Consider the following 24867-nt stretch of genomic DNA (forward strand, 5'->3'; position numbering starts at 1 on the left):
TGCGTGTATTTATCGTGCACTATTTGGTTTAATTAAATACTTGGAAGGAAAGAGAAGTGAAAAAAGTGAAGGATTGAGAATTACCCATCCGTTTTACACTTCAAAGTATTTGGATGATATCCATAGAATGGAAAAAAAATCTAGGATATGAGAATGACTTGACATGGCAGAGTTAAAGCACCAACAAGCCATGAAATGTAATTATTGGCAAGGATTGTTTTCTAATTAAGCAACTGGGTTGGAACAAAAACCTGCAGCCACTGCGGCCCTCCAGGAATGACTTTGCCCACCCCTGAGTTAGCATAACCGATATACAAACCGGATTCCAAAAAAGTTGGGACACTATACAAATCGTGAATAAAAACTGAATGTAATGATGTGGAGGTGCCAACTTCTAATATTTTATTCAGAATAGAACATAAATCACGGAACAAAAGTTTAAACTGAGAAAATGTATCATTTTAAGGGAAAAATATGTTGATTCAGAATTTCATGGTGTCAATAAATCCCAAAAAAGTTGGGACAAGGCCATTTTCACCACTGTGTGGCATCTCCCCTTCTTCTTACAACACTCAACAGACGTCTGGGGACCGAGGAGACCAGTTTCTCAAGTTTAGAAATAGGAATGCTCTCCCATTCTTGTCTAATACAGGCCTCTAACTGTTCAATCGTCTTGGGCCTTCTTTGTCGCACCTTCCTCTTTATGATGCGCCAAATGTTCTCTATAGGTGAAAGATCTGGGGTCTCATGTATAAACGGTGCGTACGCACAGAAATGTTGCGTAAGAACTTTTCCACGTTCAAATCGCGATGTATAAAACTTACACTTGGCGTAAAGCCACGCACTTTTCCACGGTACCTCATGCCTTGTCGTACGCAAGTTCTCTGCTCGGTTTTGCAAACTGGCGGCACCCAGCGTCAAAGCAATGGTACTGTTCTTGTGTGATTACTCATTATTTTCATGACGCGGCTTTATAAATACACAGAAACTAACCGCATATTGTTTATTAGTGTAATGCATCTGATTGTAATTAACTCGTAACAATATAATGGTCCAGGGAACAGCCATAGTATTCCAAATACCATAACTGCTTTAGCGTTGTTACTCTCACTTCTCCTTCTTCTCCTTCTTCTTCTTCTTTCAGCTCCTCCTGTTAGGAATTGCCGCAGTGGATCATCTTTTTCCATATTACTCTCACTGCACGACTCGGAGTATTTATATCACTGTATCTGAGTGTGAATCACAGCAGCAGCTGATCGGAAAGAGAATTATCGGTATACAGCTTTAAGGACACGCTGTCTCAGCCACTGCAAAACGTTTTAAAGCCTTTCCTGTACGGACCTCGCGGTTCAGAAACAGTTTCATCCCAAGAACTTTAAATGCACTCAATCAATTGCTCCTTGTAGAACGGTTTGTACTTATAAGTACAATCACCCCACTGTAAACTTGCACTAAGTTATAATATCTCACAACCTGAGCCACTTTATAAAGCGCGTATTTACATATGATGACGATATCATTTTTAAGGTGAAATGCAGCAAAATATGTTTGTTAAATTATACACATAAAACTTTAACTTCATTTAAATAATCTATATTCTTCACTGGGAGTGTCGTGAAGGATAGAATAATTAAACATGTACTACGAAGATATTTCAATGTTCTTTAAACGTTTTGAAGAATCGGCTAAGCTTACAGATGGCTTAACGTCTATTACAGAGCTGATTGTATGGCGATCGGTTACTTGGGGGAAAGAAAAGCACTGACTGCAGTGACGGCTACCAATATATATTGAATATAAAACAGAAAGATAAAATAACAACACAGCTAAAAACGCAGCGACAAATTTCGACAATAAATTATTTCATCGAAGTGAAACACGTTTAATAATGTGCTTTAACTCCTATCATCATGAAAATGACATCACGTATACATCTCAGTATTCTAGTTATTCAGAGAGCTGTAATATCACGAATGTAATGGACTCTGTGTCCAGTTGGAGGAAGAGAGCCAGTTTAAGAAGCAAGTAGTGATTCACACACACAGAGCACATACGAGTAGAAGATCAAATACAAAACAAAGCATTTAACGTGCTACTTTAATTACGATGTGATTTGAGAAACTGGTTAATTAAACGATTTTAAGATGAAGTTTATAATGTTCTACTAAATGACAAAATAAACTACGTGATTAAAGTGGAAATGTCAAGATTGAAGTTGACATTTCATGCTTTTTCCCCACCGTGCCTTTTTCTCTGTACCCTAATAAACTTTCATATGACACTCAGACAGTGGGCTTACAACTCTTCTTTTCACGGCAACTTTGATATGTGACTTCTTTTTTATTTCCGCCACTGTGCGATTTTGTGAATGTGAGCTTTCAAGTTTCTCCAACACGCTATATCACTCGATCAACTTCCTTTTGTTGATTATACCATGGCTTATTTGAACAAATAGTATGTTTTTCCTTTGCCTCCACTTGGTATTCGCTGAAATTCTTATATTTTCCCCGTGCTTTTCCCATTGTCTTTTCACAGAAGGCTGCGCTTAAGGGCGATTTATATTGATTTGCATATTCAAAGAGGCGTAATTCTGGGAGGATTTGGGGCGTTACATAATGCGCGTGCACGAGGGTTAGTTTTCACGCTGATCGGGATTTATGTAACGGAAGAACGTGGAAGTTGGAGTATGCACAGATTCCTGCATCTGGATTTTTCTGTGCGTAAGCACATTTCGGCTTTTGTGCTTACGCCATGTTATAGTGCGAGTTCTACGCACGGCGTTATACATGAGGCCCCTGGACTGCAGACTAGCCATTTCAGTACCCGGATCCTTCTCCTACGCAGCCATGATGTTGTGATTGATGCAGAATGTGGTCTGGCATTATCTTGTTGAAAAATGCAGGGTCTTCCCTGAAAGAGATGACGTCTGGATGGGAGCATATGTTGTTCTAGAACCTGAATATATTTTTCTGCATTGATGGTGCCTTTCCAGACATGCAAGCTGCCCATGCCACACACACTCATGCAACCCCATACCATCAGAGATGCAGGCTTCTGAACTGAGCGTTGATAACAACTTGGGTTGTCCTTGTCCTCTTTGGTCCGGATGACATGGCGTCCCAGATTTCCAAAAGAACTTCGAATCGTGACTCGTCTGACCACAGAACAGTCTTCCATTTTGCCACACTCCATTTTAAATGCTCACTGGCCCAGTGACAACGCCTGAGCTTGTGGATCTTGCTTAGAAATGGCTTCTTCTTTGCACTGTAGACTTTCAGCTGGCAACGGCGGATGGCACGGTGGATTGTGTTCACTGACAATGGTTTCTGGAAGTATTCCTGAGCCCATTCTGTGATTTCCTTTACAGTAGCATTCCTGGTTGTGTTGCAGTGTCGTTTAAGGGCCCGAAGATCACAGGCATCCAGTATGGTTTTACGGCCTTGACCCTTACGCACACAGATTGTTCCAGATTCTCTGAATCTTCGGATTATGTTATGCACAGTTGATGATGATAGATGCAAAGTCTTTGCAATTTTTCGCTGGGTAACACCTTTCTGATATTGCTCCACTATCTTTCTGCAACATTGTGGGAATTGGTGATCCTCTACCCATCTTGGCTTCTGAGAGACACTGCCACTCTGAGAAGCTCTTTTTATACCCAATCATGTTGCCAATTGACCTAATTAGTGTTAATTGGTCTTCCAGCTCTTCGTTATGCTCAAATTTACTTTTTCCAGCCTCTTATTGCTACTTGTCCCAACTTTTTTGGGATTTGTTGACACCGTGAAATTTTGAATCAACATATTTTTCCTTTAAAATGATACATTTACTTGGATTAAACGTTTGATCTGTCATCTACGTTCTATTACAAATAAAATATTGACATTTGCCATCTCCACATCATTGCATTCAGTTTTTATTCACAATTTGTTTAGTGTCCCAACTTTTTTGGAATCCGGTTTGTATTTGCAGAGTTTGTGTAAAAGTGGTTTTGTGCCTGACGGTGCCCTTCAGTAGACTGGTATCTCATTCAAGACTGTGCCATGCTTTACACATGACTGTGTTATAGATAAACGTATCTGTTGAGTGCATTCATTTTACATGGCTGCTGGTAATACCTGTTTGTGTACAGTTATGGAGTGGGTAACAAAGTTAAATTAGAAAACACAATTAAATGGGGCTTTCTTTTATAAATAAGCAGAAAGGCTATGAGTATTTTTGAAGCTGACTAATTTGCTAATTGATACAGGTAAAAAAAATTTTTTGCATGTACAAACGCTAGCATTGTTATAGCTCCTTTTATACTAGTGACATGATGCAAGCTACCTTTCCACTTTCCGTTCCCATCACTATGTGATACCCTTCAAGACATACATCTTAAAAATGTATATTTTTGCACAAACAATAGCTGTTTTATTAGGATTATATTGTGTATGCTTTGAGTTCTTTAATGTGGTAAAATACTGTATGTCCATGAAGGACCACTTAGATATTTCGGTAATATTGCATGTCAGCTACCATGCAGATTAAAAAAGCATAGGTTGTAAAAGTACCAATGGTACACCATGCTTTTAGATTTTGATACCTTAACATAATTTAATTTTGTTCCTTTGAATAAAATAGGCAAAACTACTGACAGGCTTTTCTAGGAAATTCTAGGAAATTTTTTTCCTAGTGAAGGAACAATAAAATGTGTCAAACATAAATATACTCTATTCCATCAAAAAGAATTACTGCTACTTAAAATGAGAGATGAAGCCAGTTAGGTATTAATGACACAGACCTGTAGAGGCAGTTCAATCCCAATGCTGGTTAGCAGGCTTTGGGCCCAGGGTCCTGCGGTGATCACTACACTTCTGGCTTGGTACTTGCCATTGCTGGTTGTTAAAGTAATAGTTGAACCAGGTATAATTTCCATGACTCTCTCACCATCATGAATTACACCACCAAATCTCTGAAACAGAGCCTAAGAGAAAGAGAATTCATTATCTTACCATACTATGCCAAAGATTTGCCATCTCCTTATTCTCCTTCCCACCCACAATGACATTCGTGATCAACAAGTGCATGCCATTTTAGTAAATTAATATAACTGGGTCCATAGCTGAAGTGAGTGATAGGGACTCACAAGAAAAGCACAGTGCAACAAGTCTGAAGCCCTTAATCCTGCTACACTGGTTCATGCAGAGAGAACTTCATGATGAAATTCGGTGAGAAATGTGAAATTGGGTTTACTATTTTAAGAACACTGCAGAGTTAAAAAAAAAAAAGATTTTTGGCTATCAGGGAGCCAGAATATGATTACTACCTTTTACACCAAAAACAAGACATTCCAAAGGGTACTCTGCAGAGAGATAATTACAAATATCTATATAAGGGATTCCTATCCAGCTGGTCACTTAGGAGAAAGGTTTGCATCACACTGCTCTGCCTTTCCCTACTTTCTGTTGTGCGCCATTTCCAATATACTCCCTGTAAACCTTTACTCTGTGATCTGACATGTAAAGGATCATTCACAGCAGGATATGTATGAGACAAGCAGAAAATCCCATGGATATATATTACATGATTTAAAAAGCGCACGTTGGGAAACTGAGAATTGGCAGAAAGCTGTGATGACAGATTGCAAGTTGGAGGGTAGGTGCTAGCACTTGAAAAATGCAGCTGATTTTAAAGAACAAGATTTGAAAAGCTGATCCTTGTGAAATGTTTCAAGATTACATGCGAGGGTTTTAATAATTTATATCTGATTTTACCAAAAAGAGTTGGTATTAAAGGCTTTGCTTAATCTAGTAGTATTTAAGCTTCAGAAGGAACCCATGGTATGTAGCAGTGGTTAACGTACCTGCACAGATTTGAGTCCTCTGTCAGCAAACAGTACCCCAGCATTCTCATCAACTACTACAGATTTTCCCGCTGGTAACTGGACAGATGAAAAGCGCTTAGCAAACTGTTCACGTGTCAAGTTTTCCTGTTGCAGTACTCTTCTGATGCCTTGGAAGTCCCTGTCCTCTTCAGCACCAATGACTAACAGTCCAGTTTTTCTATTTATAGGATAGAAAACTGGTAACTTTAAGATGTTTAGTGATTTATCATGTAAAAAGTCACATTTTCAAAGTTTAGTGCCTGTCAAGGCTTGGCTTGCTATTACTTTCAGTATCTCAGGAATGAGATGACATACCAGATAGTTTCAGTTCTCCAAAATCACTCACAATTAGCTTCAAGTACAATATTAACTGTTTCGACATGACAACACAATAAAGATACCTGCTTATCATCTTTGGGCTAGGCCTCAACCAATTCTGCCAAACTTTAAATGTTTAGAGTTGAATTTGTTTATAAACAAATTTATTCAATGATATTGTTTAATAAATAATTGTGGAGAGGTATTAGAATGAACAAAAAACATCACTACTCAGAAGTCTCTGAAATCTCATTGAATCCGTCAGATAGATGACGAAGTTGCCAGGTGACCAAGCAAGGGCTATAAAATCTGACAGTTTTAGTGTCAAACAATATGAAGCACAGATTTGGTGTAATAAGATGTAATACAACGTAAGCATTTAGACCTCTCTCACTGTTTCTTTTTTCTGTTGAATGGCACAAGTTGCTGAATTTACTCACACTAATACACTTTGTAATTCTCACATTGCAGTATCATGTAAACATACAAGCAAGTAGTAGAAGAAAGGAAACATTTGTTCACACAAATGTTTTAGCTTTTCCGTTCTGAATATTCCAGATGTTATCTCAGTCTGAAGAAGTCTGTTTCGGTGTGTATTTGTGATTTTTTCAAAGAGTATTTCTTATAGCGGCAACCAATTCCTTCTCTCTTACCCTATGCCTATTAGAAAATAGGATTCATGCAGTTGCCGTCAGGCTAGATCAGGTAACCACCATTTGCCTTGAGAATGATTACAGTTTCCTCTCCTATCGTTCCAATGAGGTTTTCTCAGTCAGTGTTTGGAAATTTGAAATGATGCATGATTACCACGTCTTAACTACATTACATACAGTACATGTCTCATTTCTTTAAACAACATACTATTGTTTGAATGATTATAATTCAGTGGCCTGTAACCAAATTACAATCACTAAATTGCTGGACCTCATTCTTAGCGTTACCTACTATGAATTCAGACAACTTTCCTTGTTCTGTATTGATCAAAAAATTCTTAATATTGTTTACACCCACATCGCCACACCTCATTTGATTATCATTTTGTCATTCCAGTAATATCAAAATCCTAAGGAAATATTGTTGCTGCTAGAGCTTATGCTATGCTTTTATGATCCTTGAGATTAGAAGTATACATTTAATAGACATACAGTATGTATAGAGTATAATATACACAGTATTTTTTTTCTCCTATATTGTCATTCATTAATGTTTTTCTTGTTTGATGTTTTTCTGTTTGCCCTTTATGCAGTCTGTATTAAATGTTTGGACACTTTTCTCAAGATCCCCAAACAGAAAATGGTTTTCTTTTAGATGCTGTCTAACTAATGGACTTTTTTTTTTTGCAGAAAAACTTTCTAAGTGGCTAAGAAAACGTAAACCCACCACTTCAAGCCTTGTCCTGTAGGGCCGTATTGACAGAGGTACTATATATACATTGACATTTTTTGATGTTGGGTCTTCAAGACAATCTCCTTTAAACTAATAGTATCCATGGAGTTATTCCATAATTTTATTACTGAGCTATTATCCACAAAGGTAATCCTTAAGCCTTCAACAGATTTGTGTCTAAATGTGATAATCTCAAAATAGGAAGGGTGGCCATGTTAAGCAATGGCACTAGTAAATTGCAAGTGATGGCAGTATTATACAAATGTAAAACAATAAAAAAAATACTTATTTGTAAAAGGATTTGTTAATCACTCCATTTCTGCGTAAGATGAGTTTTTACATTGAAGGTACGTTACGTATGTTACAAACAATGCTTACGGTAAGTACTATTAAGTGTGTTGCACACCTTATTTTCAAATAGTGTCTGGATGTTATGCAGTGGCCAGTGCTAAAAACACTTTCAGGGAGACAGGACGATTTCATTTATTTATTTGACTTTTGGTTTAGCATACTGGACTTTGGTGACTTATCTCCTTCTAGTAATTTTGACTTTAGTCTATTTTTGATTAGGGTTTTTGTCTTGTGTCTCCTTGTCTTTGCAACCTTTTTTTCCTTTGCAGAAACCTTTCTTATAGTGTCCGTACACTCAAAGTCAAGAGCCCAAATAAGTAACTGAATAAACTGATTTACCTTTGGCTTGGTTGGCTGAGGAGGTTGTTTGTAACTGTTCATGCTAAGAACAGGAATTGAGTTTGTGTTTGATAGGATTGACTGGAATTCACAACTAGGACACTGGCCATATGAGACAGTCCTTGATACACACACTTAGTAAGATTAATCTGTGTGGAGTTGGCTTGTGACTCTTGTGTTCATGTTGGTTTACTTGGATCCTCATTTCCATGGGACATAACTCAAAGGTTTGCGGGGCAGGACTAAAATTTCAGGTTTGTGAGCAGAAGCTAGAATTTAATCATGTGGTTGGGAGTGGGCAGTCAGAACAAAGATAAACCTCTGAGAAAATACTTGGAAAGTAAACTGTATATACGTATTATATATTTGATAAAATATGGTTATTTTTCTTATAGCCATTTATCATGAATGTTGTAATTGATATTGTTTCACCATAAAAGCTCATACAGTCAGAAAATTTAATGTGAGTGTGTCTCTTTGATGCAGTGGTGTCTTTTTCTTTTTTCCTAAATGAATCATTCCAGTCATTGCGATGCATAGGTACAGCAGCTTGTAAGACTGATGCACAATAATGATTTGAGTATTGTGTTTTCATATATTTGACAACTTTTGGACAGGGTTAGTGACCAGTTAGCTGCCAACTTGTAAATTGCCTGGTGTGTGTGTGTGAATAACATGTATTTTAAATGCATTTTTTAACGGCACACCCCGTTACCATTGTCAAAGAAAAGGACCAGGAGGAGGGATATAGTAAAAACATGATACGTGGCTTCATGTAAAATTAATGATTATTTTTCTAGTCAAACAATTCAATCAATATAAACATCTTAATTTATATTCAACTTCTGAGTACAATTTTTAAACAAATTCTGGGTTATTTGTCTTCCATAATAGCAAAAAAGAAAAAAAACATAAAAATACGGATCTATTATTATTATTTTTTTTAAGCAGGGCAGGAGTCTTGTCTGGTCACTCTACTTGATATATCTATCGATTGAAAATGATAGGAATAGGCCCACTCTGATTGTATTGTGAAAAAAAAAAACATTCAGAATCAGATTAGCACACATCTGTGATTTTTTTTTTTCCTTGTGTATTCTGTTCTTTAAGAATGAAACCATGAAACGACCTTTTATGGGAGCTGGAGATAACACATAGAAACTGGATTAAATTTTATTGGGAGTGGCTATGAGTTGAATAAAATTTTTTTTGGAGCGTTCAGGAGCAGGATCGAAAAATAAATTCCTTCCCGAATTTCAAAATTTTGCTTTGTGAATATAAATTGGTCGGGTGTCTCTGCTGAGGAATTGGTCTGGCTGGCTCTCCCTCTCACAGCAGCTATCCTCCCTGAGATATCTCATGATGTCACATGAACTTTGGATGTTTGCAATTACAAGCAATGAGTTCTACTCTTGAGCTTAAAGGAGACCTCTGTCAGCCAGTAATTGAATCAGACTGCATAGCGCCGTCTTCACTCCACTGCACTGCATATATTTCTGGTTACACTTGATGTAAGTATATTTAAAAGTGTGCAATAGTGTAAACACATAAGTTTGATTCCTCCTCACTCTCTTAAATCAAACAAATAGATACAGACACAAATGTTCTTGTTATTGTTAATTTATCTTTATTGTTCAGCGATATATGACAATAGGGAGCCTGAATCTGTCCTGGTGTACGTGCCTACAGTGAATATCTGTCTGTCTGTCAATCAAATATAATGCCTGTATTATTTGGCAGGTAATCTATATCATGTCTATGATCTGCTTCTTGCAAATGAGAGGGTGTGGTGGATGTCTGCTGACTGGCTGTGAACAGACCTATACATGTATATATAAAATTGTATTTAGCTACAAAAAGGCCAAATCTAGAATTAATATTCTTCTGTGTTAACAGTATACTATGGTAAACATCAAAACAGTTTTCCACAAAAGCCACATAATGTGTTCAAACTTTCATTGTTTTTCCTATATAAATCTGAGTTACACATATAATAGACTTATTATAGAAAATAATCCTAATTTATACACCCCCCAATCTCTGTATGTCACTTTATTGACAAAGTTTCACTCTGAATTTATTAAGAATTCTTTCTACCATATTGTTTTTAAACATTTGTATATAACTTTTCTGTACACTCTGATTTGCAACTACCATTTATATTTTTTGTGTGCATCACTTCTTAATACTACCTCCCATCCTATTATGCAAGGTCCAAATTCTCCATGACTGCACATCAGTGCCAACATAATTCTTTTGATGATGCTACCTTACTGCAAAGCACTCAGAAAAGGTGGGTGGAGACATTGAGCCTAAATTAGAACAATCCAAATCCTAGTGACACTCATTTTCTAATGACCGACAAATATAAACTGAAAACATGTTGAATTACAGATCCAGTACTGTGGTAGTTTTAGTATTGTGCATACTTATTCTGGCTGGATGTTAACATTTAAAAATGTAGATTCTTGACTGGTACAAGAAACATCTCAGAAAAAAGTACCAGTAAATAATTTGGTTTTAGGACCTAAGTTTATTTTGAAGTTCCTTGAATTTGTTTTTCAAGACACATGATGCAATATCATTAATTTCCATATATACTATAATAATACATGTCTTCACCTGCCCCATACAGTAGCGATGCTGTGCTCTGTGTAATGTGAAAAGTTCTAGCTTCTGGTAGCATATTGCCAATACATTCAAACTTCTGATGCATATAGAGATGGTTGTGATGACGAGGAAGGTATTTTGAACAACTAATACTTTTCATTTTTGGGCCTTATTTTGATTTTGACCACGTTATCTTCAGTGGATTTGTTAAAGGATTTTGCAGTATGGGATGTCTGTGCATTAGGTTTTTTTGGTGATGCAATGCTATATTTCTTGTTTTGAGTACATTCTACAAATTGTATTTGTTTCAAATGACAGGATTTCGAATCATACTTGTAAATTCTTTTTGACTATCTTTTCTTTAATTTTTACATTTAGTAACATCCAGTCCTCAAATGTATAGGTTCTCCTTTTGGTTTCATTGGTAATTTTTTTTTTTTTAGTTTTTCTTTGATTTTTTTGTAGATAATAAGCAGCACAGCCTTTTCTGTAAAGGTCTTTGAATATGTTTCTCGCCCTCTAATGCTACCTACCTGCAATTACCTGCCAATCAGCTTCGACTGGCAGCTACAACCTTTCATGTCCCTTGAATTAACATTTAACTAATTCAGTAGAAGCAGCTATGAAATCCCAACCTAAATATTTCTGCAAACTGAAAAAGGCAAAACTATCTCCTATATTTTTTCACCTATTCCTGCATTTTCATCATTTAAACTTTTATTTTTAGGCATTCTTAAATTTGTTTCTATATTTGTAATGCTAAATGCATTTATTTACCAGCCAAATAATTTTTCCTGGCAGCTAAAGCAGTAACAGAGAACCTTTGATGTACACAGAATTGACCCTTTCATCATTATGTGTAGTAGTCAACTGAAAAGTCAGTGCTGCACTCTGTATGTAAATCTCATTGGGATGATGACTGGGTATAATATTAGATCAATATTCACAGTTTCAGAGTATACAGGATGTGAAAGTAAGAAAGAGTTACAAGTTTAGGTGGATAAAAATAAGTGAGATGAATCTGATTAAATATCTGTATAATATAGCGAGGTCTGGTCCTTCTCTAAAATGGTATTTTACATGTATTCTATGTATGTATTTTGCATGTGTGTTTTTTTTTTTTATTTTTTATAATGTGCACTCTGATTTGCTTGGTGTATACAATGTATTGTCTGTGGTTTTTGCTTTTGATGTCTTAAAGCTTATACTGTAAGGTATAATTAAATGACTAGTAATGGCCAAATACTAGTTACCCTAATTATTAAGAATTGCATTAGTTATAAAAAAAGAGAAGAAATCAAAAAAGTATGAACCTGAATATGTTAATACTGGCTTCAGCTTCTACTTCAGCCCAGAGCCGATAACATTCAGGAATCATGCATGTATAGTAGTCTTCATGGTATGCTTCTCTGATGATGCGTGATTGTCCATGAGAGCTCCCACGAGAGTGAGGGAGAATGAACTAGGTAAAAGCAAACAACAAAATAACGTGGCAGTTCTGAAAAATACTTCATATTAATACCAATAATACAGGGTTTGAAATGTTTTTATCATATTTTCAACTTTATACATGCAAAAAATAGGCTTTAACATGTTTATTTATAAAGATTGCTTCCACAGTAATTGTTCGAGGTACTTTATGGGATAAACCTGTGACTGGAGTTTTTTTTCAGTATGAAAGAACTTGTTGTAGAAGGATTGTCATTTTTACCCAAAATTATTAGGATTCAAAGTTAGAAGAATCAGCTGTAATCCACCCCACTGACTAGATTTTTTTTTTATTCAGATTTCAATTTGCCTTTCCAGCAATGAACGGTAAGCATAGGTCAGCCTGTTTAGTGTAAACCAAAAAAAGCAACATCTTAATGACATTTAGTGTATAGGGAAATATCCCTTGTAAGAATCCTATTAAAACACACACTTTTAATAAACAAGCTGTACAGTGTAATAACATAATAGTTTCAACTTCAGTATCTGGATGCTGACTGTGTGGAGTTTTCATGTTCTCACCATGTCTGTATGGGTTTTCTTCTGAGTACTTCAGCCTACCCCATCTCCAAAAGACGTGGCAATTAGTTGAACTGGCAACTCTAAATTTGGCTCATGTGAGTGCCGGTCTGTGCGTGATTGGACTCGGCAATGGATGGCACCCTGCTTGTGCTCAGTCTTACCAGAACCAACCCTGATCAATACTTACATTAAGGAGGTTTGAGAATGATATGTTACTTCTAATAAGCTGTTCTGCCACTAAATTCATTTTAAACTGTATACAGATCATAATTCAACAGTGCCATCTTTTAAGTTAAAATAGGTCCCAGTGACCTGTGTGAGTGCCATTCATTCACTCATCAAGTATTTTCTTTTGCATTTGAAGTCTATCCTCGCCATCAGTTTTCTAATCTGTTTTTTCAGTTGAGGGTCACAAGAAGCCAACCCTGGACATGTTGCCAGTCCTGAGTCAATGTGAATTGAATGAAATATCCATGTCAGTGACCATACTGAGCATAAAATCTGGTAAATTATATCGCTTTACAATGTTTTAAGTGCATGTAACTGCTAATTTCTAAATACTTTCAGTCAAGAAATGCATATTGGTACACGGAAAAAAATGTTCTTTAATCTGACAAGCAAGGTTGCCATAAATTGATAAATTAGGATAAAAAATATGCACATTCACTTCACATTTCCTATCACATACATAGAATATATTGTCTATATTATTAGGGTAAAAATATTGTGTGTTAATTTTTTTTTACATTTGCAATGTATTCTTGTATAAAATGCTGAATTTATGAAATACAGAATTTTTTGTGCTGTAGTTGTTAAAGGAAATTGAACAGTGGTTTCCAGTCTTAGTCCTGGTAGACCCCTGTGGCTGCAGGTTTTTGTTCCAAGCAGTTTCACAATCAATCATTTTACCCTAATTGATTTAATTGTTTAGTTAGCTGGCCTTTTTTCCCTCTGTTTTGCATTTTGAGCAATAGTTAGAAATAATCATATTTTGGCAGTTTTAAGTTTATAACTCTTACAAATTACAATTTACAATTCCTCCTTTTTTCTATGGAGTTTGCATCTTTAACTGTTTCGTAATGATAGTGAATGGGATAGACACCAGGACAAATGGCACTTTATTTCAGCTTGCTTTCTTGAAGAAGGGTCTGTAAATAATATTTTAAATCAACTGCAACAATTTATAATACTCATTTATTTAAATGATTATTAAACCTGTATTGATGCTAAATCTATTGATTAAATAATATTGTTGATTGATATTAAAATCTTGGTTTAAAGTAGCCTTTTTTGCAATGGTCTTTTAGCAGATGTGTTGCATTCAAATTGTCTAAGCTTTACAACATCCCAGCACTTGGTATATACTGTATTGTAGTTCTAGGATGGCAACTCAAGGAAAAATGAGTGTGCAGTAGTATGTTATCTTTCTTGTACAGCTGGAAACCTTTGAGTATTTATCTTAAGGAATTAAGTTTACACAAGATGCATGCACGAGTATACTGTGTGTATCCCTGGAAAATCTAGTGTGGTCAATATTGCCTTTTGAGATATGGAAGGTGATGGCACAAGCAATTAATTTACTTCTGCCAGTGAGAGCTTTTTCTTTATGGTTTTGCTCTTGCAAAGTGATGCTTGCTTTAGATGGGTCTGGGATTTTTTCTTCTTCTTTAAAATAGCTCCTTCATCAAGCATTCATCATGTATTTAATTCTGTCTTAAATTGTGGAGTAAAATGTACTTGTTTACGCCATTTTGTAGCCACAACAGTGTAACAAGCCCTGTAAATTACCAGCATCTGATCAAAACTCTGTGCCCTTCAGACTAAATAACCCCATTTTATTCATGCAGAAGTATCTTTCTGTCCCAAATTTTCATTTCTTGTCACCCTTTCCCCATTTATATTCCTCTGACATCATATACTTATAATATAGATGCTTCATTCCCAGAATTGCTCAGTGAATGCAGACCCTTGTGACTGACTGACTGGCAGGCATCCTCCATGTATACATAATGTACAGTACATATCGGGAGTCAAACACTGCAGCTGACATGCTAAATTAATGTGTAGTAAAATGAGCATCCAAAACCCCAGCCTGTGCAATTGTGACCTTTTAAATATTTGTTTTTATTTTTCTTCTGGCAATTAATGCATTCAAGCTGTATTACCACATGAGGCAGAACTTCTGTGCAGTGCTGATAAAAATGACAATGTGTTTCTTTCAGCAACCAAAAAATAAGTATGTTATGCATTCAGTCCTAAAAATTTTAAATTTTGATGGTTACTATTTGTGAACACTTTCACTGAAAAACATGATTATGATGATTTTAATAGCTTACCATGGACTTTAACTAGGGTGTTTCAAGGGCTAAATATTGAGAAAGGGTTAATCTTTAAAGATGGTGAAAAGAAAATATACGTAATTAAAACAAATCTGAATACATATAAATAGTTGTGTCAGAAGCAAACATTCACATCTCATATGTGCCTTTACCTTGTAGTGCAAGAACAGCTGTAATGCTCATGGGACAGCTAGTAACATTAAAGTGAAATCCTAATGGATGTCTGCGTTTACCGTAGTTCTTCAGAGCAAAGACTTTAAGACTGAAGTGTTACACAAAGCATCACAAACTTATTGCATGAATGGCACAGGCATCAAAATGAGGAGGTTGCTTGTTCCCAATCTGCCAATTTTAGCAGTCCTTCACAAAGTGAATCAATTACTGTAATTGCAATATGTGCTTAATGTGCTGATGGGCAGGACTACTGAAAGATTGAAGTGTATTTACTACGATTTTCACCCCAGTCTCTCAGCTTATTATATGTCGCTTAAACAACTTGTATGCAGCTTTCTTAGTACATGCCTCCTTCTTACTCTTATGACAGGATATAAAGGTTTATTATATAAATGTGGTGTGCCCAATTGACGTTCTTCTATTCTTCTCATTTTCGAGGCCACTTACAGGTATTAAATGATTGATATGATTTTATTTCAGATAATACAAATGCTATCTTTTCCTATACTTTTTACTATGATAATAATATTACAATAACATTATCACAATTTTACTTGTGAAAATCCTTTCACTTTTTCAGACACAGAATTTTTCCTTAAGTTGAATCATTTTCACTAGGTGTCTCACTGGAACTCCCACAGAGCTAAAGGATGGCCATACAGTAACATGTGTGAAGATTTTGTGCATCCTAAATTTTGCAGGTAATCAGTGAGCGAATGAGAGAACTGAATTGAAAGAAAACAGTTAAATAAAACAGATGATTTGAGTATAATAAGCCACCACCTCTGATATGTTATTGTATTGAGGGCCTGTTTCTTGTCATCACTTATTTTCAGATTTGAGAATGGGTTTACTTTGTGCCTTAATTTATCAAGGTTTATGTAAAGACTATGAAGGCTTGTGGGGTTTTACTTTATTTCACTTATAAAGTGAATCAAAACCCTGCCTCTTCAGATCCTTTTAGGTCCAACATAAGCCTTTATTTTAATGCAGTTGATCTTGATTATGCATTTTTTTAAAGTTTTAATAGACACTTGGCTTATTAAAAATATTGATTGTGTATATTTCTTAATCACATTGCTATGCAAAATGTAAACATTTATTCAAATTATTTTTCTAAAAAGATGAGAAGAAATTTCATTTCCCATTCTGGTTTATCATTTTTTTTCAGTATTTTGTGTTTGCACCCCTACCTTTTTATATTTGTATTGGCGCTTTAATTTACTTTGCAATGTTTTATCCATCCATCCATCCATTTTCTAACCCGCTGAATCCGAATACAGGGTCACGGGGGTCTGCTGGAGCCAATCCCAGCCAACACAGGGCACAAGGCAGGAACCAATCCTGGGCAGGGTGCCAACCCACCGCAGGCAATGTTTTATAATGTTACTTACTCCATGCAGATTGTAGTGATTGCCAGAAAAAAATAATAATCTTGTGTTTTCGTGGAGAATGGAGATAACAGTTTCTAATAGATTGGCGACCAATGCTAAACAAAATAAAAAAATATAAAAATCTCTGGAACAAAAAATCCCACATTACTTGTTGCATAATCCACATGTCTAGTCACCCAGTTGTATGCTCATAATTTAAAAAATGCATGTTTTTTTTGTGAAAATATTGTTAAATAAATAATTTCCAAAATATCAGAGAGGCATGAACAGAAAGCATGTTCACATGAGACTGAGATATTGAATTGAAGATCTGCCTCTTCCTTTCCTTTATTTGTCAACAGTCCTGACTTCAGTTCAAAAGCTTGATCCAATTTTAATTTTCTTCTTGTTCATGCACTGCTCTAAAAATTCACTTGGCTATTTTTGTTATACAAAGTAGTATTAAGATGTAGACATGCATGCATTTACGAAAGAAACAAAATGCAAAGTGAATTTCATCCTAAAAAATAAAAACAAACTTATTCTATGAGCTGTTCTGCTTCCTTTGCTGTTATTTCAGGGTTGAGTACTATTCTGAGGATTTCATACATTCTTTAAAGGATAAGTGTGGTATTTTTCATGTTGAAGTTATTTCTTCACAAACATGATATATATGAATTTGCCATGTGGCATTTTGTTCTAAAGTTAAGTATATTCTATAAAACTTTAAAAGTATCTTGCCCGTCCGGTATTAATAGAAGCTAAGGGGCATGGTGCACTTACAGCAAAAAATGCATTTTCTGCCTTTTGTTGGCATTGCATTAGCTGTCACTCTTCTTAAAAGACCTACAAGGAGGAAATTCAATGCACTCTGTACTCAAAAGGAAATGTTATCCTAACTACTGGAAGCACTTAAAATGGTTATTGCAGCATTCACAAGTTGCAGAAACTTGCATCTTAAAAAAATAAATAAATAAAATAAGCAGGATTTTAGATTTGACTAGGAGAGGACTGTAAACGTTAGATATTGGCTCATATTCTGGTTTTGGTGTATATATAGTGCTTTGTGAAATGACTTCTGCTTGCTTTTTTTCACTGCCCCTTCCAATTAGCCCCTTGAAAACCGTAAATTTCACAGTTGCAATTTAACTTCAGATTTGCAGGAAAATCATCTCAAGTAGGCTACTGATACTGTCAAATGTCTTACTGTTTTTCATAGATAAAACTTTACTCCAAGCTGTTACTCCTGGCCAAGAAGCAACACATCATAATGACCGGGTACCTTTAACATGAACAGGAGCAGCACAAAATCATTACATTACACAACAGTCTTTAAGTCCAGTATGTACTTGGGGTGACTGTTGGCCTAGGTGAAGCAAATGTTTACTGCAAAGGCCAGTGTATATTTTTTTTCCAGGACTGATGTCTATTGCAGTTTTTGTTTTTCTCTATTCTGTTGTCAGTTTGCCTGCAGTCCACACTAAAATTCTAATGATGTACTAAACCTTCTTTTCTGTTCTCCCCACTACAGTATATGCATGTTGACACCTGTATAAAACCAAATTAAAATACAAACTAGATGCTTATGCATCTAAAGTTATGACAGCATCGTTTTAACACTACAGACAGGTGAATTTTAATTGTAAAATCTGCCTTTACTTTGTAAATGTCCAGACACTGACATGTCACCTGCACCACAGTTTTGAAATACTCTGTTAATCATGGATATTTGACTTAATCGTATTTTAAGTGAATAAATACAATAAACTCCTCCTTGAACCATCACCTTATCGTGGTGGAGGGGTTTGCGTGTCCCAATGATCCTAGGAGCTATGTTGTCCGGGGCTTTATGCCCCTGGTAGGGCCACCCAAGGCAAACTGGTCCTGGGTGAGGGATGAGACAAAGAGCGGTTCAATAAACCTCCAATGAAAATAAAACTTGGACGACGCTTTCCCTTGCCCGACGCTGGTCACCGGGCCCCCCCTCTGGAGCCAGGCCTGGAGGTGGGGCTCGATGGCGGCGCCTGGTGGCCGGGCCTGCACCCATGGGGCTCGGCCGGGCACAGCCCGAAGAGGTAATGTGGGTCCTCCTCCCCATGGGCTCACCACCTATGGGAGGGGCCAAGGAGGTTGGGTGCAGTGTGAGTTGGGTGGTGGCCGAAGGCGGGGGACCTTGGCGGTCTGATCCTCGGCTACAGAAACTGGCTCTTGGGACGTGGAATGTCACCTCTCTGAAGGGGAAGGAGCCTGAGCTAGTGCGCGGTGAGAGGTTCCGGCTAGATATAGTCGGACTCACCTTGACGCACAGCTTGGACTCTGGAACCAATCTCCTTGAGAGGGGCTGGACTCTCTACCACTCTGGAGTTGCCCCGGTGAGAGTCGCCGAGCAGGTGTGGGCATACTTATTGCCCCCCGACTCGGAGCCTGTGCATTGGGGTTTACCCCGGTGGACGAGGGTGGCCTCCCTCCGCCTTCGGGTGGGGAAGGGTCCTGACTGTTGTTTGTGCGTATGCCAACAGCAGTTTGGAGTATCCACCCTTTTGGAGTCTCTGAGGGGTTGCTAGAGGGCATACCTTCTGGGATTCCCTCGTTTTGCTGGGAGACTTCAATGCTCACGTGGGCAATGACAGTGAGACCTGGAAGGGCGTGATTGGGAGGAATGGCCCCCCCGATCTGAACCCGAGCGGTGTTTTGTTATTGGACTTCTGTGCTCGCCACGGATTGTCCATAACAACACCATGTTCAAGCATAAGGGTGTTCATATGTGCACTTGGCACCAGGACACCCTAGGCCTCAGGTCGATGATCGACTTTGTGGTCGTGTCGCCGGACTTGCGCCATATGTCTTGGACACTCGGGTGAAGAGAGGGGCGGAGCTGTCAACTGATCACCACCTGGTGGTGAGTTGGCTTCGATGGTGGGGGAAGATGCCGGTCAGACCTGGTAGGCCCAAACGTGTTGTTAGGGTCTGCTGGGAACGGCTGGCAGAGTCCCCTGTCAGAAGTAGCTTCAACTCCCACCTCCGCAGAACTTCAACCACGCCCCGAGGGAGGTGGGGACATTGAGTCCAATGGGCCATGTTCCGTGCCTCTATTGTTGAGGCGGCTGACCGGAGCTGTGGCCGCAAGGTGGTCGGTGCCTGTCGTGGCGGCAATCCCCAACCCGCTGGTGGACACCGCGTGAGGGATGCCGTCAAGCTGAAGAAGGAGTCCTATAGGACTTTTTGTCCTGTGGGTCTCTGGAGGCAGCTGATAGGTACCGCAGGCCAAGCGAACGCTGCTTCGGTTGTTGCTGAGGCAAAACTCGGGCATGGGAGGAGTTTGGAGAGGCCATGGAGAACACTTTCGACGGCTTCGAGGAGATTCTGGTCCACCGTCCGCGCCTCAGGAGGGGAAGCAGTGCAGTGTCAACACCGTATATAGTGGGGATGGTGCGCTGCTGACCTCACTGACGCTAGGGTCGGTGGGAGGAGTACTTCAAGACCTCCTCAATCCCACTAACATGCCTTCCACGAGGAAGCAGAGCCTGGGGACTCTGAGGTGGGCTCTCCCATCTCTGGGACTGAAGTCACCGAGGTGGTCAAAAACTCCTTGGTGGCAGGGCCCCGGGTGGATGAGATACCCGAGTTCCTTAAGGCTCTGGATGTTGTAGGACTGTCTTGGTTGACACGCCTCTGCAACATCGCATGGACATCGGGACAGTGCCTCTGGATTGGCAGACCGGGGTGGTGGTCCCCTCTTTAAAAGGGGACCGGAGGGTGTGTTCCAACTATAGAGGGATCACACTCCTCAGCCTCCCTGGAAAAGTCTATTCGGGGTTCTGGAGAGGAGGGTCCGTCGGATAGTCGAACCTCGGATTCAGGAGGAACAGTGTGGTTTTCGCCCTGGTCGCGAACAGTGGACCAGCTCTTCACCCTTAGCAGAGTCCTGAGGGTGCATGGGAGTTTGCCCGACCGGTCTACATGTGTTTTGTGGACTTGGAAAAGGCATTCGACCGTGTCCCTCGGGAATCCTGTGGGGGTGCTCCGGGAGTATGGGGTACCGGACCCCTGATAAGAGCTGTTCGGTCTCTGTACAACCGTGTCAGAGCTTGGTCCGCATTGCCGCAGTAAGTCGAGCCCGTTTCCAGTGAGAGTTGGACTCCGCCAGGGCTGCCCTTTGTCACCGATTCTGTTCATAACTTTTATGGACAGAATTTCTAGGCGCAGCCAGGGTGTTGAAGGGGTCCGGTTTGGTGGACTCAGGATTGGGTCACTGCTTTTGCAGATGATGTTGTCCTGTTTGCTTCATCAGGCCGTGATCTTCAGCTCTCTGGATCGGTTCGCAGCTGAGTGTGAAGCGGCTGGGATGAGAATCAGCACCTCCAAATCCGAGAGCATGGTCCTCAGCCGGAAAAGGGTGGAGTGCCCTCTCAGGGTTGGGGGAGAGATCCTGCCCCAAGTGGAGGAGTTCAAGTATCTCGGGTCTTGTTCACGAGTGAGGGAAGAATGGAGCGTGAGATCGACAGGCGGATCGGTGCGGCATCCGCAGTGATGCGGCTCTGCATCGGTCTGTCGTGGTGAAAAAGGAGCTGAGCCGTAAGGCAAAGCTCTCAATTTACCAGTCGATCTACGCTCCTACCCTCACCTATGGTCATGAGCTATGGGTAGTGACCGAAAGAACGAGATCGCAATACAAGCGGCTGAAATGAGTTTCCTCCGCAGGGTGTCTGGGCTTTCCCTTAAAGATAGGGTGAGAAGCTCAGTCATCCGGGAGGGGCTCAGAGTAGAGCCGCTGCTCCTCCGCATTGAGAGGAGTCAGATGAGGTGGCTCGGGCATCTGATCAGGATGCCTCCTGGACGCCTCCCTGGTGAGGTGTTCCGGCACGCCCAACCGGGAGGAGGCCCGGGAAGACCCAGGACACGCTGGAGGGACTATGTCTCCGGCTGGCCTGGGAACGCCTTTGGGATTCTCCCGAAGAGCTGGAAGAAGTGGCCGGGAGAGGGAAGTCTGGGCCTCTCTGCTTGCTGCTGCCCGCGACCCGACCTCGGATAAGCGGAAGAGAATGGATGGATGGATGGATAAATACAATAAAAAGCCAATTGTTACTGCATGAAACTTTTACTGTACACTGCGCTCTGATGCATTCAGCATTTCAAAGTGGATTTAGTAGCTGTGTCAAGTTCTGTGTGTACATAGAGATCCCTGAAATCCTGGCTGCAAGTACTTTATGACCTGAAATCATTATAACCACAGTGCTAAAATAACTTTACGATTAAACATAAAATCAGAGATATTGACAGCATATGGATCCCCACACTTAGTTAACATTTTGCAGTTTACACCAGTGTTAATTTAGGTGGTGTTTACTCACTCCATTGTTAGTAAAATGATTACCCTGTGATGTGTATGTGAAGGCTTGCTGATTCTCCCAATTTAGGTTTCATTCTTGATCCTTTCCTGTGGATCCTAAAAGAATGCTGTGTTTCCTTTAACAGAACAGTATAGTTGCTGATGCTGTATATGTAGAAATAACTGAAAAAAACTCCCAAGGGAGTGCACCCAGCATCACTAAAATTCTGACATATGTGTTAGGATAAAAACTTAGGTCCTTGTCCTACCATTCCTGCTTCGTACAGCTTAATCTGGACCCATTTCAACCCTATTTGTTACTAAGCGTCACTAACTGAACTGCAGTCATATGAGAGAAGTGACAAGGCAATAATAGGAGGAAGGCTATTTGATCTATCATTGTGTTTAGTGCCTGTGCAAAAGTCTTAAGCCGAGTCTCTAGTTTTGAATTCAGCTGTTGCCTTTTTGATAAATGATGCTTGTTATGTTTGTCTGCCTGTGTTTAACCTATTGCCTGATTTTTTTTTTAACATGGATTTGAATAATAAAACAGCATTTCTTTTACCTACTCCAGTCATCTCCTATAGATCTGAATTCTCACCATGACATCTCAACATTGCCTGCTGAGCAGTAAGACACCATGGTTTGGTACATGATCTCCTGGCCCAGCTTTCTCACCTAAGAAACTAGTGTCAGGAGCTTGTCTCCGATAGCATGATCGAGTGACATGCTGCTGTATATCTTAAGGTTGCATATTGATTTACTGTCCTTGCATTGGACAGAACTGATAATGTGAGGGTAGTTTTGTTTCAGTAAATTCCCTGCTTTTATATTTTTGGGTCTGCAATAAAGGCCTTATGTTTCCCTGTTAGAGTTTTAGGCTTTACATTTATAATTTTAAATTTATTCACCTATTTACTTTTTAGGAAATGGATCAATACATTTTACTGAAAAATATATGGATGTATTTTAGGTGTATATATATATTGTGACAATAGGTGGCCCCTGTGGCAGCTCTCCAAAACTCAGCTAAACACCGAAGTGGGGAAAGAGAAAAAGAAATGGGACCTTTATTAATAACATGAAGATTAACAACTCGACTGACGCCAAATATTTAGCCATGTTGCGGGACAGGGACAGTTCAGACTGGCCCAGCCTGTGAACCAAAAGGCAAGTAACATGCTTCCCTGGAACTCACTGGGTATAATTGATGCTTTGTTCCCAGATTCTTAAAAAGGGCGGAGCCTTTGATGGAGCTAACTCAGAAGTGCGCCTTCAACATGGTAGTGTGAGGCTCCTAAGCTGATTCAGTATTCCGTAACTTGGAGATGGCTCTGATGTTGGCTGCTGTTCAAATTGCCTCAAACTTCATCCATCCATCCATCCATCCTCTTCCGCTTATCTGAGATCGGGTCGCGGGGGCAGCAGCTTGAGCAGAGATACCCAGACTTATCCTCTGCCTGGCCACTTCTTCTAGCTCTTCCGGGAGAATCCCGAGGCGTTCTCAGGCCAGCCAAGAGACATAGTCCTTAGATGTGCCCGGAACACCTCATCCGGAAGCCATCCAGGAGGCATCCTGATCAGATGCCTGAATCATCTCATCTGACTCCTCTCGATGCGGAGGAGCAGCGGCTCCTCCCGGGTGACTGAGCTTCTCACCCTATCTATCTTTAAGGGAAAGCCAAGACACCCTGTGGAGGGAACTCATTTCAGCCACTTGTATTCGCAATCTCGTTCTTTTGGTCACTACCCAGAGCTCATGACCATAGGTGATGGTAGGAACGTTGATTGACCGGTAAATTGAGAGGTTTGCCTTATGGCTCAGCTCCTTTTTTACCATGACAGATCAATGCAGAGCCTACCCCTAACTTCTCTTTACCTTTTCTCCTCCAGACCGACACCTCTGACATTGGCCTCATGGCAATGTTGAGTTGTTGATGGAGCTGAATGCCCCATTATGAACCTCAGCCAGAAACTGTTAGACAGGGAGAGGAAGTATGCAGTGTGTCGCAGTAGGGGGCAGTAGTACTCCCTTGAACCCTCAGGTACCACGCCAAACACCTGGTAAAATTGCCACAATGATTATATTTATTATAATAATGTGCACCAAGCACCCTCCACTCCACTATATTCATAAATCACAATTACAATAACCAATCAATAATAATCACAATCCTCCACTCCCAGACGCGTTGCCCTCCTACCACCCAGCTCAGCTCGTTGTCTGGGAGTTCCCAGAGTCCTTATTCCCCTGACCCGGAAGTCTTTCTGCCCAACAGTTCCACAAGTCCTTATTCCTTCCGGGTCAGGGTAAACAGTACTTTTCTTCACCCCGGAAGCCCGACGAACTTCCGGGTCATGATGTCCAAATGAGTCTATTGGCCTCCCGACAGCGACTCCCAGTGGCCCCCAAGGTATCCAGCAGGGCTGTGTATAAAAACTACATAGTCCATGAGGCCCTGCTGGAATTCGGGGCCGTATATGCTCGGGAGAGCTCCTCCTAGCGGCCAGGGGGTGAGGGCCGGAGTAAAATGCCGGCAATCCACCACAAGTGATTGAGCCGAAGGCTGTCTCCATTAAATGGACTATCACCCAGTTCCTTTATTACCTGCTGGGGCAAGAGTTTATTTTGGTGACTAAACATGCTCTTCTACAGTGGTTCTCCACCAACAAAGAAATCAACCCTTGGATCACTTGCTAGTTCCTTTACTTGTAAGGACTCCATCCATGCTAATGCTGATGCCCTCTCTCAGGCTTATGAACATGTGAATG

At 39.7% G+C, this 24867-nt stretch overlaps 1 protein-coding gene across 1 annotated transcript in view; it reads right to left on the minus strand.

Moving 5' to 3' along the window:
- pipox (pipecolic acid oxidase) overlaps nt 1–24867 on the minus strand; it is a 49452-nt gene that overhangs the window by 21942 nt on the left and 2643 nt on the right. The window contains exons 2-4 of the mRNA XM_039756703.1: nt 12184–12332; nt 5846–6044; nt 4784–4966 (exon numbers count right to left, since the gene is read on the minus strand). Coding sequence (XP_039612637.1) covers nt 4784–4966; nt 5846–6044; nt 12184–12332 — 531 coding nt within the window. The remainder of the gene's footprint in view (nt 1–4783; nt 4967–5845; nt 6045–12183; nt 12333–24867) is intronic.

This window comes from Polypterus senegalus, chromosome 6, assembly GCF_016835505.1.
Source record: "Polypterus senegalus isolate Bchr_013 chromosome 6, ASM1683550v1, whole genome shotgun sequence".
Taxonomy (NCBI): Eukaryota; Metazoa; Chordata; class Cladistia; order Polypteriformes; family Polypteridae; genus Polypterus; species Polypterus senegalus.